We start from the raw sequence: 14,363 nt of genomic DNA on the forward strand, positions 1-14,363 counted from the left end.
TGGGTGGGTGTGGATTGTGAGGGGTGGATTGTGAGGGTGGATTGTGAGGGGTGGATTGTGAGGGGTGGATTGTGAGGGGTGGATTGTGAGGGGTGGATTGTGAGGGGTGGATTGTGAGGGGTGGGTGTGGATTGTGAGGGGTGGGTGTGGATTGTGAGGGGTGGGTGGGTGGGTGGGTGGGTGTGGATTGTGAGGGGGGGGTGGTTGTGGATTGTGAGGGGGGGGTGGGTGTGGACTGTGGGGGGGTGGGGGGGTGTGGATTGTGAGGGGGGGTGGGTGTGGATTGTGAGGGGGGGGTGGGTGTGGACAGTGGGGGGGTGGGGGGGTGGGGGGTGGGGGGGGTGGGGGGGGTGGGCTGTGGGGGGGTGGGGGGTTGTGGACTGTGAGGGGTGGGTGGGTGTGGATTGTGAGGGGTGGGTGGGTGTGGATTTTGAGGGGGGGTGGGTGGGTGGGTGTGGATTGAGAGGGGTGGGTGGGTGTGGATTGTGAGGGGGGGGTGGGTGTGGATTGTGAGGGGGGGTGGGTGGGTGGGTGTGGATTGTGAGGGGGGGTGGGTGGGTGGGTGGGTGTGGATTGTGAGGGGGGGGTGGGTGTGGATTGTGAGGGGGGGGTGGGTGGGTGGGTGGGTGTGGATTGTGAGGGGGGGTGGGTGGGTGTGGATTGTGAGGGGGGATGGGTGGGTGGGTGTGGATTGTGAGGGGGGGGGTGGGTGGGTGGGTGTGGATTGTGAGGGGGGGGGGTGGGTGGGTGGGTGTGGATTGTGAGGGGGGGGTGGGTGGGTGGGTGTGGATTGTGAGGGGGGGGTGGGTGGGTGGGTGTGGATTGTGAGGGGGTGGGTGGGTGTGGACTGTGGGGGGGTGGGGGGTGGGGGGGTGTGGACTGTGGGGGGGTGGGTGGGTGTGGACTGAGAGGGGGTGGGGGGGTGGGTGGGTGGGTGTGGACTGTGGGTGGGTGGGTGTGGACTGTGAGGGCTTGGGGGTGGACTGTGAGGGGATGGGGGGGTGGGTGTGTGTGGACTGTGGGGGGTGGGTGTGTGTGGACTGTGGGGGGGTGTGTGTGGACTGTAGGGGGGGTGGTGTGTGGACTGTGGGGGGGGTGGGGTGTGGACTGTGGGGGGGGTGGGGTGTGGACTGTGGGGGGGGTGGGGTGTGGACTGTGGGGGGTGGAGGGGTGGGTGTGGACTGTGAACTGAGAGGGGTGGGGGGGTGGGAATTGTGAGGGGTGGGGGGGTGGGAATTGTGAGGGGTGGGGGGGTGGGAATTGTGAGGGGTGGGGGGGTGGGTGGGCGTGGACTGAGAGGGGTGGGGGGGTGGGTGGGCGTGGACTGTGAGATGGTGGGTGGGTGGGATTGTGAGTGGGGGTGGGATGGATTGTGAGGGGGGGTGGGATGGATTGTGAGGGGGGGGTGGGATGGATTGTGAGGGGGGGTGGGATGGATTGTGAGGGGTGGGTAGGGAGAGGGGTGGGTAGGGAGAGGGGTGGGTAGGGAGAGGGGTGGGTAGGGAGAGGGGTGGGTAGGGAGAGGGGTGGGTGGGGATTGGGGTGGGGGGGTGGGTGGGGATTGGGGTGGGGGGGTGGGTGGGGATTGGGGTGGGTGGGGATTGGGGTGGGGATTGGGGTGGGTGGGGATTGGGGTGGGTGGGGATTGGGGTGGGGGGGTGGGTGGGGATTGGGGTGGGGGGGTGGGTGGGGATTGGGGTGGGGGGGTGGGTGGGTGAGTGGGGATTGTGAGGGGTGGGGGGGTGGGGGGGGATTGAGAGGGGTGGGTGGGGATTGAGAGGGGTGGGTGGGGGGGTTGGGTGGGGGGGGGATTGAGAGGGGTGGGGGGGGGATTGAGAGGGGTGGGTTGGGATTGAGAGGGGTGGGTTGGGATTGAGAGGGGTGGGTGGGGATTGAGAGGGGTGGGTGGGTGGGTGGGGGGGGATTGAGAGGGGTGGGTGGGTGGGGGGGGATTGAGAGGGGTGGGTGGGTGGGTGGGGGGGGGATTGAGAGGGGTGGGTGGGTGGGTGGGGGGGGATTGAGAGGGGTGGGTGGGTGGGGATTGAGAGGGGTGGGTGGGGATTGAGAGGGGTGGGTGGGTGGGTGGGTGGGGGGGGATTGAGAGGGGTGGGTGGGTGGGTGGGGGGGGATTGAGAGGGGTGGGTGGGTGGGGGGGGATTGAGAGGGGTGGGTGGGTGGGTGGGGGGGGATTGAGAGGGGTGGGTGGGTGGGTGGGTGGGGATTGAGAGGGGTGGGTGGGTGGGGGGGGATTGAGAGGGGTGGGTGGGTGGGGATTGAGAGGGGTGGGTGGGTGGGGATTGAGAGGGGTGGGTGGGGGAATTGAGAGGGGTGGGTGGGTGGGTGGGGGAATTGAGAGGGGTGGGTGGGTGGGTGGGGGAATTGAGAGGGGTGGGTGGGTGGGTGGGGGAATTGAGAGGGGTGGGTGGGTGGGGGGGGGATTGAGAGGGGTGGGTGGGTGGGGGGGGGGGATTGAGAGGGGTGGGTGGGTGGGGGGGGGGGATTGAGAGGGGTGGGTGGGGGGGGGGATTGAGAGGGGTGGGTGGGTGGGGGGGGGGATTGAGAGGGGTGGGTGGGTGGGGGGGGATTGAGAGGGAGGGTGGGTGGGTGGTTGGGGGGGGATTGAGAGGGAGGGTGGGGGGGGATTGAGAGGGAGGGTGGGGGGGATTGAGAGGGAGGGTGGGGGGATTGAGAGGGAGGGTGGGGGGGGGGGATTGAGAGGGTGGGTGGGGGGGGGGATTGAGAGGGTGGGTGGGGGGGGGATTGAGAGGGTGGGTGGGGGGGGGATTGAGGGGGAGGGTGGGTGGGTAGGTGGGGGGGGATTGTGAGGGAGGGTGTGGGGGGATTGTGAGGGAGGGTGGGTGGGTAGGTGGGGGGGATTGTGAGGAGGGAGGGTGAGGGAGGGAGGGTGAGGGAGGGAGGGTGAGGGAGGGAGGGAGGTGAGGGAGGGAGGGTGAGGGAGGGAGGGAGGGTGAGGAGGGAGGTGAGGGAGGGAGGGAGGGAGGGTGGGGAGGGTGTGGGGGTGAGGGAGGGAGGGTGAGGGGGTGAGGGAGGGAGGGTGAGGGGAGGGAGGGTGAGAGGGAGGGTGAGGGAGGTGAGGGGAGGGTGGGTGGGAGGGTGAGGGAGGGGAGGGTGGGAGGGAGGGTGAGGGAGGGAGGGTGGGAGGGAGGGTGTGGGAGGGAGGGTGGAGGGAGGGTGAGGGAGGGAGGGTGAGGGAGGGAGGGTGAGGGAGGGAGGGTGAGGGAGGGAGGGTGGGAGGGGATCGGGAGGGTTAGTTGGGGGGGATTGAGAGGTTTAGTTGGGAGTGGTCGTGTGGGGGATCGTGTGGGGGGGATCGAGGGGGGGGGGATCGAGGGGGGGGGGGGATCGAGGGGGGGGATCTGGGGGGGGGGAGATCGGGGGGGGGAGATCGGGGGGGGGGAGATCGGGGGGGGGGAGATCGGGGGGGGAGATCGGGGGGGGAGATCGGGGGGGGGGAGATCGGGGGGGGGGAGATCGGGGGGGGGAGATCGGGGGGGGGGGGATCGGGGGGGGGGATCGGGGGGGGGGGGATCGGGGGGGGGGGGATCGGGGGGGGGGGGTCGAGTGGGGGGGGTCGAGTGGGGGGGGGGTCGAGTGGGGGGGGGGTCGAGTGGGGGGGGGGGTCGAGTGGGGGGGGGGGTCGAGTGGGGGGGGGGTCGAGTGGGGGGATCGAGTGGGGGGGATCGAGTGGGGGGGATCGAGTGGGAGGGGGATCGAGGGGGATCGAGTGGGGGGATCGAGTGGGGGGATCGAGTGGGGGGGATCGAGTGGGGGGATCGAGTGGGGGGGGATCGAGTGGGGGGGGATCGAGTGGGGGGGGATCGAGTGGGGGGGGATCGAGTGGGGGGTGTTTGTTGGGGTGGGGGGCATCGTGAGGGTTGGTGGGGTGGGGGGCATCGTGAGGTTGGTGGGGTGGGGGGCATCATGAGGGTTGGTGGGGTGGGGGGGCATCGTGAGGTTGGTGGGGTGGGGGGGATCTTGAGGGTTGGTGGGGTGGGGGGTTCTTGAGGGTGGGTGGGTTGGGGGGGTGTGAGGGGGTTGGTTGGGGGGGTGTGAGGGGGTTAGTTGGGGGGGTCGAGGGGGTTAGTTGGGGGGGGTCGGGGGGTTAGTTGGGGGGGGTCGGGGGGTTAGTTGGGGGGGTCGGGGGGTTAGTTGGGGGGGGTCGAGGGGGTTAGTGGGGGGGGTTGTGAGGGTTAGTGGGGGGGGTGTTGTGAGGGTTAGTGGGGGGGGGTTGTGAGGGTTAGTGGGGGGGGTTGTGAGGGTTAGTGGGGGGGGGTTGTGAGGGTTAGTGGGGGGGGGGTTGTGAGGGTTAGTGGGGGGGGGGGGGTTGTGAGGGTTAGTGGGGGGGGGCGTTGTTGCTGAGGCACTCACTGTTCCGGCGGCGGTTCCTCGGTCATTGTGGTTCCCCCGGAGCGGACATTGCTGCAAACTTCCTGGGGCTCTGGCGCCTGTTCGGGTTGTACTGGGAGCTGGAACCTGGGAACCCGGGGGGACACGGTGGGAATCGGGCCCTCCTCGCCTCGGGGCTGCCTAAGGGACACAGTCACATTCTCGGAGCTGGAGGCCGGCTCTTGCTGCACTCTCTGACCGGGCCTGAGCCGCTCCGAGCGGCCGCTCTCTGCACATGAAGCTGCCGCTGGGGCCGCAATCCCCGGGTCTCTCTCTCCCTCCCCCTCTCTCACACACACTCTCTCCCTCCGGCCGCGAAACTGTGCAGCAACAGGGACGGCGGCAGAGCAGAGTGAAGCCCCAGGCCAGAATCCAGAGGCTTGGGGAGGGACAAGTCGGGGGAGAAAGAGCAGCTTGAAATGCTCCCTATGTTTTCACAAACTCAGTTCACTCCATTTTGGATTCAGCGAAAAGGAAACAGGGCGGAAGCAATGACATCAGCCTGAGTCCAAGCAGCGAAAGCTCCCTCTCCCTCTCTCTGCGTGCGCTGCAACCAAAGAGTGCCCTAGCCCCATCCACTTCCCATCCCCATTCACAAAAACACACAGTCTCACACACACACAACAGCCCTAAGCCCGCAACATTGTTACATTGCCATTCAACTGTGCTGGCTACACTTTGCAAACTTGTTTCCTTTTGCGGTTACAACTTGCAAATCCGATTTTCACTCCGCTCCTGCTGTTGATTCTCGTAACTACGTATATATCTGTGCGTGTGTGTTTGTGTATTTAAAATTTGAAGGACTTCCAGAAAGGATTGGAACTGGCGCATTGATACTGAACTAAATCGGATGTGATTGCTATCAGGTAGGAGTAGTTTCACCAACAGGCAAATCCATCTGCAACGGATAGAAGCTGTGCACATTCCGAAGGCTATGTCTTTGTGTGTGTGTGTGTGTGTGTGTGTGTGTGGAGGGGTTCATTGGCAGTTTGCCCTCCAGATTGCATTGCCCCTTAAAGTCACGACATGCAAAGTCTTCTTGGCAAAAGAAGAAACAGCATATGGTTCTGCGGAGATGGTGGTACATTTTTTTGCATGTATTTGGGAAATCACATGATTCCTGTCGGAGATTTTACAGTAAAAGTTCGAGACGAGTCCATAAATTACGCCCCCTCCCCCAATTTCATATCTCTATTTTGTTATCCTTGTCCATTAAAAAATACCATTTTGCTCTCGTTTCGTCACCCCCACCCCGAACCTTTTCCTAGCTGGGGTTTAAAAAGTAACACACCGATTTCTAAGTTGCTCAATCAATCACACGTCGAAGGCAGAGAATGAAGTCTGGCGCCTCCTCCTGGGAGATATTTGACTAACGGGATCGTCTGGAAAAATAAACAACTGCTGTGGAGCAATCAGAAACAAGAGGAGGGGGTGGGCTCTGGTCTTTGGGGAAGGGCATTGAGAATTGGCAACAACAGAGCTTTTGAGTACAAGGGATTCAAAAAAGGTAACACCATTAATTACAACTCAGAGATAGATAACTTTTTGTTCCACAAAAATATTAAGAGATACGGGCCAATGTGAGGTAAATGGCTTTAAGCCACAGATCGGCCATGATCTCATTGAATGGTGCAACAGGCTTAAGGGGCCGAATGGCTCACTCCTGTTTCTGTGTTCCAATGTGGGAAGAGCTTCCTCTGCAGTAGTATGAGGGGTGGAATCACTGACTAAAAGGTGGAGATTTATGGGCTGTTGCAGTTTGCTGGTTATTTGTAACCAGGTTTTATACAGATGTTTAACTCCACCAAAGCGTGAATTGCAGACAGTATGTGCTAAGTTCTGTTTTTTGTTGCTCCAATTGTGCATTTTGAAACTCCGATTCTTTTTGTGAGGTGCCTGTGGAATTCCTTGTGGGAAACTGTGCTTATTTCATGCGCCCATTGCTGAATTTGGTGGGGGGTGGGTGGTTACAGGGTCATTCAGGCCAGAGGAGAATATTACTTGTTGGGAGTAAGTATGATGGCTGTTGTCAAACAAACTTGAATTGTTAGCAGGAAATGTTACTAAGCAGGTTGGGCAGCATCTGCAGAGAACTGAACAGGTTTAGTGACCTGTTTCCTGACCCTTCAATATGATCTGGGAGATGTTGGAGAGCCTTTTCATAAGTGTAGTGCGGCTCTGTTACAGTGCAGAAGGAGGTTATTTGACCCATTGTGGCTATACTAGCCCTTCAAGTGAGCAATTCTCTTAGTATCATTCTCCTCATTATCCTGCATGTTCCTGCTTTTCAAGTAACCATCTAACTCCTCCTTGAACAACTTAATAGGCACTGCTTTCACCACATCATCAGGTGGTGCATTCCATAACCTAGCTGCATACTGAATGAAAAAGCTCTTTCTCAGCTCAGTTTTTATTTCTTTTGCAATTGTCTGTTTGTGCCCTCTTGTCTTAATTCTTTCATGAGTGGGAGCATTCCTCCCTCTCTACGTTGTCCAGATCCCTTGTGACTTTGATCATTTCTGTCAGATAGTGCCTGAAAGTGACCTGAAATGTTAACATGCATTCTTGTAGCAGCCAGAACTGCTGAGCTTTTCCAGCAACTTCTGTTTTTGTCACACCCATCGTTGGTAAACAAAAGTTGCTGGAAAAACTCAGCAGGCCTAGCAGCATCTGGGGAGAAAAAAAAATCAGAGTTAACATTTCGACTCTGGTGACCCTTTTTCACAGATGCTGCCAGACCTGCTGAGCTTATTTTTGTGGCAACTTCCGTCTTTGTTCCGGATTTACAGCATCAGTAGTTCTTTCAGATTTTATAGAAGTGGTGTGGATGGATCCTGTCAATTACAGCGGAATGGGAGCAAGACAAGCAAGCCTGGCGAAGTAAACATTGCATGGTGGAACAAGCTGAAAGGGCCAGATGGCAAACTTCACCTAGCGTTTGTGTTTATAAATGGGACATTCCAAATTGGGAAATACCTCAAGTTTGCAGTCAACAAATGAACCGGATTATGGAAAACAAATGTTTTGCATCTGCAACAATAGGAAGTCTGGACCAATGAGCAAGGAAACACATTAGACAGATACATGTGTTTGCATTAAATGTTACAACAGCCATGTGCACACAATCAACTGTAACAGACTGTCAGGGCTCCAAACTTGGGAATATTATACTAAACAGCAGGTCAGGACATCTGAACAGCTTTGCCTGTAGTAACTACCCTGATTCAGATAAGCGCAGTTAAATGAATGTTTGAACCCCACTGTAGAAGATTTCAAAAGGTTGACACTGGCCTCCAAAGCTGCGAGAAATGGCTTATGGATGAGCTGTAGCGTCTGTTACAGGATGTTGAGTAGCAGCTGGAGTCAATCTTCAGTTCCTGGTGTCTGGAGCACTCATCATTGCTGCACTGTTCTCTTTGTGAGGCAGCCTGTCGACATCTTGCTGCTGCTTCAGGGTGAGAGTCACCCAACAACCTGCAAACACTGTTCTGCTGCTTTCCACCGCACTGGATCTGGGAACATGAATGAAATGGCGTTTCCTTTATAACTGGCAAGCAGGACTGCCATACTCTGAAGGATTTACACTTTGTGCACACTTTTCTCAGTAAAACTGATAAGTAAAAATGAGTTTTCTTCATTAGCATTTCCAGATTTTAGCCAACAACATCACCAGATTGGTTCAGAGACAGTAGGAACTGCCAACGCTGCAGAATCTGAGATAACAAGGTGTGGAGCTGGATGAACACAGCAGGCCAAGCAGCACCAGAGGAGCAGGAAGGCTGACGTTTCAGGTCTAGAACCTTCTTTTTTTTTCAGAAGGAAGGTGTAGACCGGAACTGTCAGCTTTCCCGCTCCTCTGATGCTGCTTGACCTGCTGTGTTCATCCAGCTCCACACCAAATTGATTTGATGTGGTTTAAGCATGATTATTAAGCCTGAAAATTGTAACTAGAGAGAGCTGGCTACACCTCGTCTCATTAATGCTAATTATATCCAATGGAAATATTTATTCATCGGTTTATTTGACATCACATCTGCCCATGCCCATCCATTCAGGACGTGTGTGTTTGTAGTGATTGGCCCACTACTGTCATACCAATGTATAAGTGGCATAATCTGTTTAATATCATTGGACCCATTCATAAGGAGCTGTGTGAAATTAAACATTATCCCCTGAAGAATCTCTGGGCAGCTATCAACTTCAATTGTGACTTTAATCACGACACCTTTGGTGACTGTATCTTGATCTGTCGCGGTCCTAACTCTGAAATTCTGTCCCTGAGTACCTCCACATTGCTACCCTCTATAAGACAAACCTCAAGGATATTCTTTGTGCCCTATACCCAACCATCTTCAGCTGCTTCATCAATGACCTCCCCTCCATCCTAAGGTCAGAAGTGGGGATATTTGCTGATGATTGCATCGTGTTTAGCGCCATTCACAACAACTCAGATACCGAAGCAGTCCCTATTCAAATGCAACAGATCCAGACAATATCCAGGCTTGGGATGAGAAGTGGCAAGTAACATTCGTGCCACACAAAAGTCAGGCAATAACCATCTCCAATAAGAGACAATCTAACCACTGTCCCATTATGTTCAATGGCATTACCATCACTCACTGCCCACACAATCAACATCCTAGAGGTTACCATCCACCAGAATTGGACTCACCATATAAATACAGTGGCTACAAGAACAGGTTAGAGGTTAGGAATGCCGTGGCAAGTAACCTACCATCTGACTCCTCAAAGCCTGTCCACCATTGACAAGGCACAAGTCAGGAGTGTGATGGAACACTCCCCACTTGCCTGGATGGGTGCAGCTCCAACAACACTCAAGAAGCTCAAACCATCCAGGGCAAAGCAACTTCTTGATTGGCACCACATCCACAAGCATCCACTCCCTCCACCACCGACACTCAGTAGCAGCCATGTGTACTGTCTACAAGATGCACTGCAGAAAATTACACTGCATCAAGGATCCGTAGACAGCGCCTTCCAAACCCACGTAGAAGGACAAGGGCAGCAGATTCATAGGAACACCACCCCCTCCAAGTTCCCCTCCAAGCCACTCACCATCCTGACTTGGAAATATATGCCATTCCTTCAGTGTTGGTGAGTCAAAATCCAGGAATTCCCTCCCTCAGGGCATTGTGGGCTAACTTACAGCACATGGACTGCTGTGGTTCAAGGAAGCTCACCCCCACCTTCTCAAGGGGCAAGTAGGGACGGGCAAAAGACCTGTCTCTTTAATCTAATTTTGAGCCACATTCCTTAAAGTCTATTTTTATAGCTGATTGTTGAATTTTCTTTTATACCTTCTTTAAGGTCTTTTGGTACATTTTGTTACAGGAAACTTACCATCAAAGTAAGTACAAATTGCAGCTGTGTCCCCTGATACTTTGTTCCATGAGAAAAGTCATGAACTGAGCAGGCTACTGTGTTTACCAAAGACCTGCCTTCCAATGAAGCCAGTAGCATTCTCTTGTCAACCTTCCAACCTTCCCAACCCCTGGACTTCCTGCTCATAAAGAGGCATCAGCAGAGATTCCACAAGTTCGGAGTGCAGTCACAGCACAGAGACTGAAATGATTGGGGATGGTTTTTCTATTCAGGGACACTGTTCAGCAATGCAGTTCAATTGACATGGGCAACTGATGGACTCAGAAGCTGAATAGTCACTTCCTCAGATAACTCTGAAAGAGCTGGGCACTTGTGTCACGAATGTATATATTGGATAACTGGTACACACCAAACAGACTGTCGGTGTGCCCCAAGGACTACAATCATTCAAAAAAGGCAGCTCACCACTGCTTTCTTGAGGGCAATTAGGGATGGACAGTAAATGATGGCTCGGGCAGTGATGCACACCTCCTGTGAATGAATAAAAAGGCTTGGAGATACAGTGTTCAGTGTCCTAGCAGAGGTTAGTTGTTAGCAGAAAGAACAAGTTGGTTTGATGCAACATTGCAAACAACGAAGTGGGTTTTGTGACACCCTCCATGAAGTGGGGAATTTGGGGTGCTCCTGCTGGCCTGGATGATAATGCGGACAGGAGATGCCAGTGATTAGAGCAACCTGAGCTCTGTGTTTTGGAGCTAGAGTGACAGTTGCAGGGAGCAACACTGCATGCACAAGGCTGAGAGCTTTGTGGATAGTATGTTTAAAGATGTGGTCACCCCGCAACTTCAGGAAATGTGGGCAGAGAGGGAATAGCTGACTGATAGACAGAGGAAGTGGGGGGGCGGACAGGTCGTGATGGAATCCCCCCGAGTGCGTCTCACTCACAAACTGCTCTTCAGCCTGGGAAAATGATGGGAGTGAGGGTTTCTCTGTGGAGGCCTGTCAGAGACAAGATCATGGCACCATGGATGGCCCGGCTACCCAGGGTGGTGACTGAGATGTGTAGAGGGCCAATAGTGGTCAGAGATTCATCAGTGAGAGTTTTGGCTGAAACCTTTCCAGCTGTAGACATGACCCTAAGGGTGGGATGTTGCCTCCTGGGTTCTTCACATCCCTCAAAGGTCAGGGATATCATAGAGCAGCTGTAGGGGATTCTGAAGGAGGAGGCCTAACAGCAAGAGGTTAGGGTTCAATTTGGGACCAATCACACAGGAAGAAAGGACTGAGGTCTGGCAAGCAGACTTTCAGGAGTTTGGGAGTATTTTCTGGCCCGTATAAGTTAGCTGGGTAACATCTGCACAGGACTTGCTGACTGTTTTTGTGGATTTAAACTAGATTGGCAGAAAAACAGGATTCTTATAAGTACTTAAGACGGGAGCAAATCTGAGATGGAATTAGAAATTAAAATGCTAATAAGTCTGAAAGGTTGAGGAAACATAGGCCAGATAAAACAGAAATGAGTTAAGTAATGTTATGTGAAATATATTTTGCTAATGCACACAGCTTGTGGAATAAGACAGATGAGCTGAAAGCACAGATTGGCATGCGGGAGAATGATATCATTGCTAGAACTGAGACTTGGCTGAAAGATGGGCAGGACTGGCAGCTCATCATTCCTGGTGATAGGGTATTCAGAGAGCGGGATAGAAAAGGAGGACGGTTCACAATATTGAATACAGAATCAATTATAATAATGCTTGTGGATGAGAACTTGGAAGGAGCAACAAATGCGACCATATGGGTAGAAGTAGAAAGAACAAAACGAGTAAGCCCTCGGTCAAGTGGGTACTATAGGCCCCCGCGTAGTCAGGGCAGAATGAGGATCGAATATTGTCAAATTTCAGAGAAATGTAAAAGTGATAAGGCAGTAATAGCTGGGATTTTAACTATCCAAATATTAACTAGAGGATTGTTTTAGTGTGCAAAGTAGGGAGGGAGCAAAATTCCTAGATTGCATCCCAGAAAACCTTTATTAGCTGGCCCACAGAAAGCTAAACTAAAGAGGGGGGGAGTTGTGGACTTAATATTCAGAAAGTTTGAAGCTGAGTGGTTAGCACTATTGCCCCACAGTGCCAGGGATGCAGGCTCAGTTTCATCCTCGGGTGACTGTGTGGTGTTTGTATGTTCTCCCTGCGTTTACATGGGTTTCCTCCCACATGTTCAGGTTAGCTGGAATGGCCATCGTAAATCGTCCCATAGTGTGTAGGAAGTACAGGTTAGGTGTATTGGCAATGGTAAATGTGGGGTTATGGGGATAAGATGGGGGGGTGCTGTGTTTGGGTGGGATGCCCTTTGGATGGGCTGTGCAGACATGATGGGCCAAATGGCCTCTTTCCACACTGCAGGGATTCTGTGGTTGCATGAAATGAGCCCAAGAAGGTGAATGGTGTACCATTGGGGGAATACCTCAGAGATCGTGATCATAACTATGCTGAATCTAACTGAGTTATGAAACAGGATCAGGAGGATGGGTTGGGAATGAAAATCCTAAACTTAGGGAAGGTTAATTTATTAAGATAAGATAGTGAGAACTCTGAAGTTCTGAAGCAAGGTCACTGGACCTAAAATGTCAACTCTGTTCCTGTCCATAGATTCTGCCCAATCTGCTGAGTTTATCCAGCAGTTTCTGATTTTAGTTTTGTTGAGGGAAGGTTGTGTTTAACATACTTGATGGAATTTTTTGAGGAGCTAACCAGGAGTGTTGATGAGGGTGGTCTCCCTGGACAGTAGCGAAGCTTTTGATAGGCTCCCTCATGGTGGACTGGTGAAGAAAGTAAGATCCAAAACAAAGTGGTTCATTGGATCCAAAACTGGCCGAGAGGCAGGAGGCAGAGGGTGATGGTACGGGGATGTTTCTGTGACTGGAATTCTATTTCCAGAGGGCTCAGTGCTGGGGCTCTTGTTGTTTGTGGTGTGCATTAATGAGTTGGTCAGAAAAATAAGCGAATATGATCGAGAGCATTGCATATGAAAGGAAAATTAGTGAGGGGATAAATATTGGGGAGGGCAGATGTAAACTATAGGAGGATATCAATGGACTGGTCAATGGGGCAGGACAGTGGCAAATGGAATTCAACCAGGAAATGTGAGACGTAATGCCCTTCGGAAGGGCTAACAAGGCAAGGAATTGCACTCTGAATGGTAGGAACCTGGGAAATCCTGAAGATCAGAGGGATCTTGGTGTCCATACCCACAGATCCCTGAACGTAGCAGGGAAGGTAGATAAAGGTGATTAAGATGCTATACTTGGCTTTTTGGCTGAGGTGTAGAATACAAGAGCTGGGAGATTTGCTGGAACTGTATAAAACATTGGTTAGGTACAATGGGAGTACTTTGTATAGTTCTGTCACATCCTTACAAGATGGACATGGTTGTACTAGAGAGAGTGCAGAGGAGATTTAACAGGATGTTGCCTGGCTGGAGGCTCTGAGCTATCAGGAAGGATTGAATGGACTGGGGTTGTTTTCCTTGAAGCAGTGATGGTCGAGAGGGGACTTGATAGAGGTGTGTAAGATTATGAGGGGCATAGATAGGGCCGATAGGAAGGCAGATTTTCCAAAGGTAGAGGACCAGTAACCAGTGGGCAGAGAGTAAGGTTGACACAAGATTTTAACAGAAATGTTTTCACCCAAAGGATGGTGTGGGAGGCTGGAACTCAATGTCTAGGAGGCAGCTTGAGTAACATTTAAGCAGAATTTAGATATTCACTTACTGTGCCAGAGCCTCCAGGGATGTGTGACAAGAGCTGGAAAATTGGATTAGTGTAGTCAGATCTTTGTTAACCAACATGGACACAGTGGGCCAAACGGCCTCCATCTGTGCTGTAAGTCTATGAGACCCCATACAGTCAGTTCAATCACACGTGTTGGAAGTCAAGGCCTTGGAAAGGATACAAAAGAAGTTTACAAGGATAATATCAGAGATTTGGAGGTGAAAGCTTTACTGTGGAACTTAAATTTACAGGTGTTTCACTGAGCTGACATGGGCATGTTGGGTTGAATGGCCTCCTCCTATTCCGTACAATTCTGTTTCCATTACTTTGTAATTCTGATCATCTAGCAGCTGCTGCCCAGAGTTTAAGAATCTCTCTCTCGTGCAAGTGGGATTGTAGGTCTTGTATCCCATATTAGTTAAGGAAATGTGACCCCACAGCTGGTGGGATTTTATTCCAAACACACATCCTCTGTAATTTTAATATTGAAACATGACAAAAGATTTGCTGTGATTCTTCTCGCTTTCAATGGTGTGTGATAAATAGACCCCCAATCCGAGCTGTGTGCTTCAGCAAAATGCTCCCTCAGTCATGAGGGGACATGAACAAACTGTTTGCTTTTTCCTTACGCAGCAGTGGCTGAGGGAAAAATCCACGTTCATTCTTAATCAGGAATCAATTTATTCACAAAGTCAAGCAGCACAGATGCCTTATGCTCAGCTTCTCTCTATTGACAGCGAGCGTTCCTTTGTACTCTTCTGATGAAACGATTGAGCCAAATTAACTGAATCAACAGGTACAGCACCTTTAAAGGCAGGCTGTAATAAAACAAGCCCTTTCA

The 14,363-nt window shown here is 53.0% G+C and overlaps 1 protein-coding gene across 1 annotated transcript in view; it reads right to left on the reverse strand.

The window, feature by feature from the left end:
- The window catches only part of LOC125454957 (sprouty-related, EVH1 domain-containing protein 2), a 131,373-nt gene extending 126,415 nt beyond the window's left edge, over positions 1–4,958 (reverse strand). Inside the window, exon 1 of the mRNA XM_048536346.2 lies at positions 4,390–4,958. Within this exon, the coding sequence (XP_048392303.1) occupies positions 4,390–4,415 (26 nt within the window). The 5' untranslated portion in view covers positions 4,416–4,958. The remainder of the gene's footprint in view (positions 1–4,389) is intronic.
- Between the last annotated feature and the right edge of the window lie 9,405 nt (positions 4,959–14,363).

The sequence above is a fragment of the Stegostoma tigrinum genome, chromosome 9 (genome assembly GCF_030684315.1).
Source record: "Stegostoma tigrinum isolate sSteTig4 chromosome 9, sSteTig4.hap1, whole genome shotgun sequence".
NCBI lineage: Eukaryota > Metazoa > Chordata > Chondrichthyes > Orectolobiformes > Stegostomatidae > Stegostoma > Stegostoma tigrinum.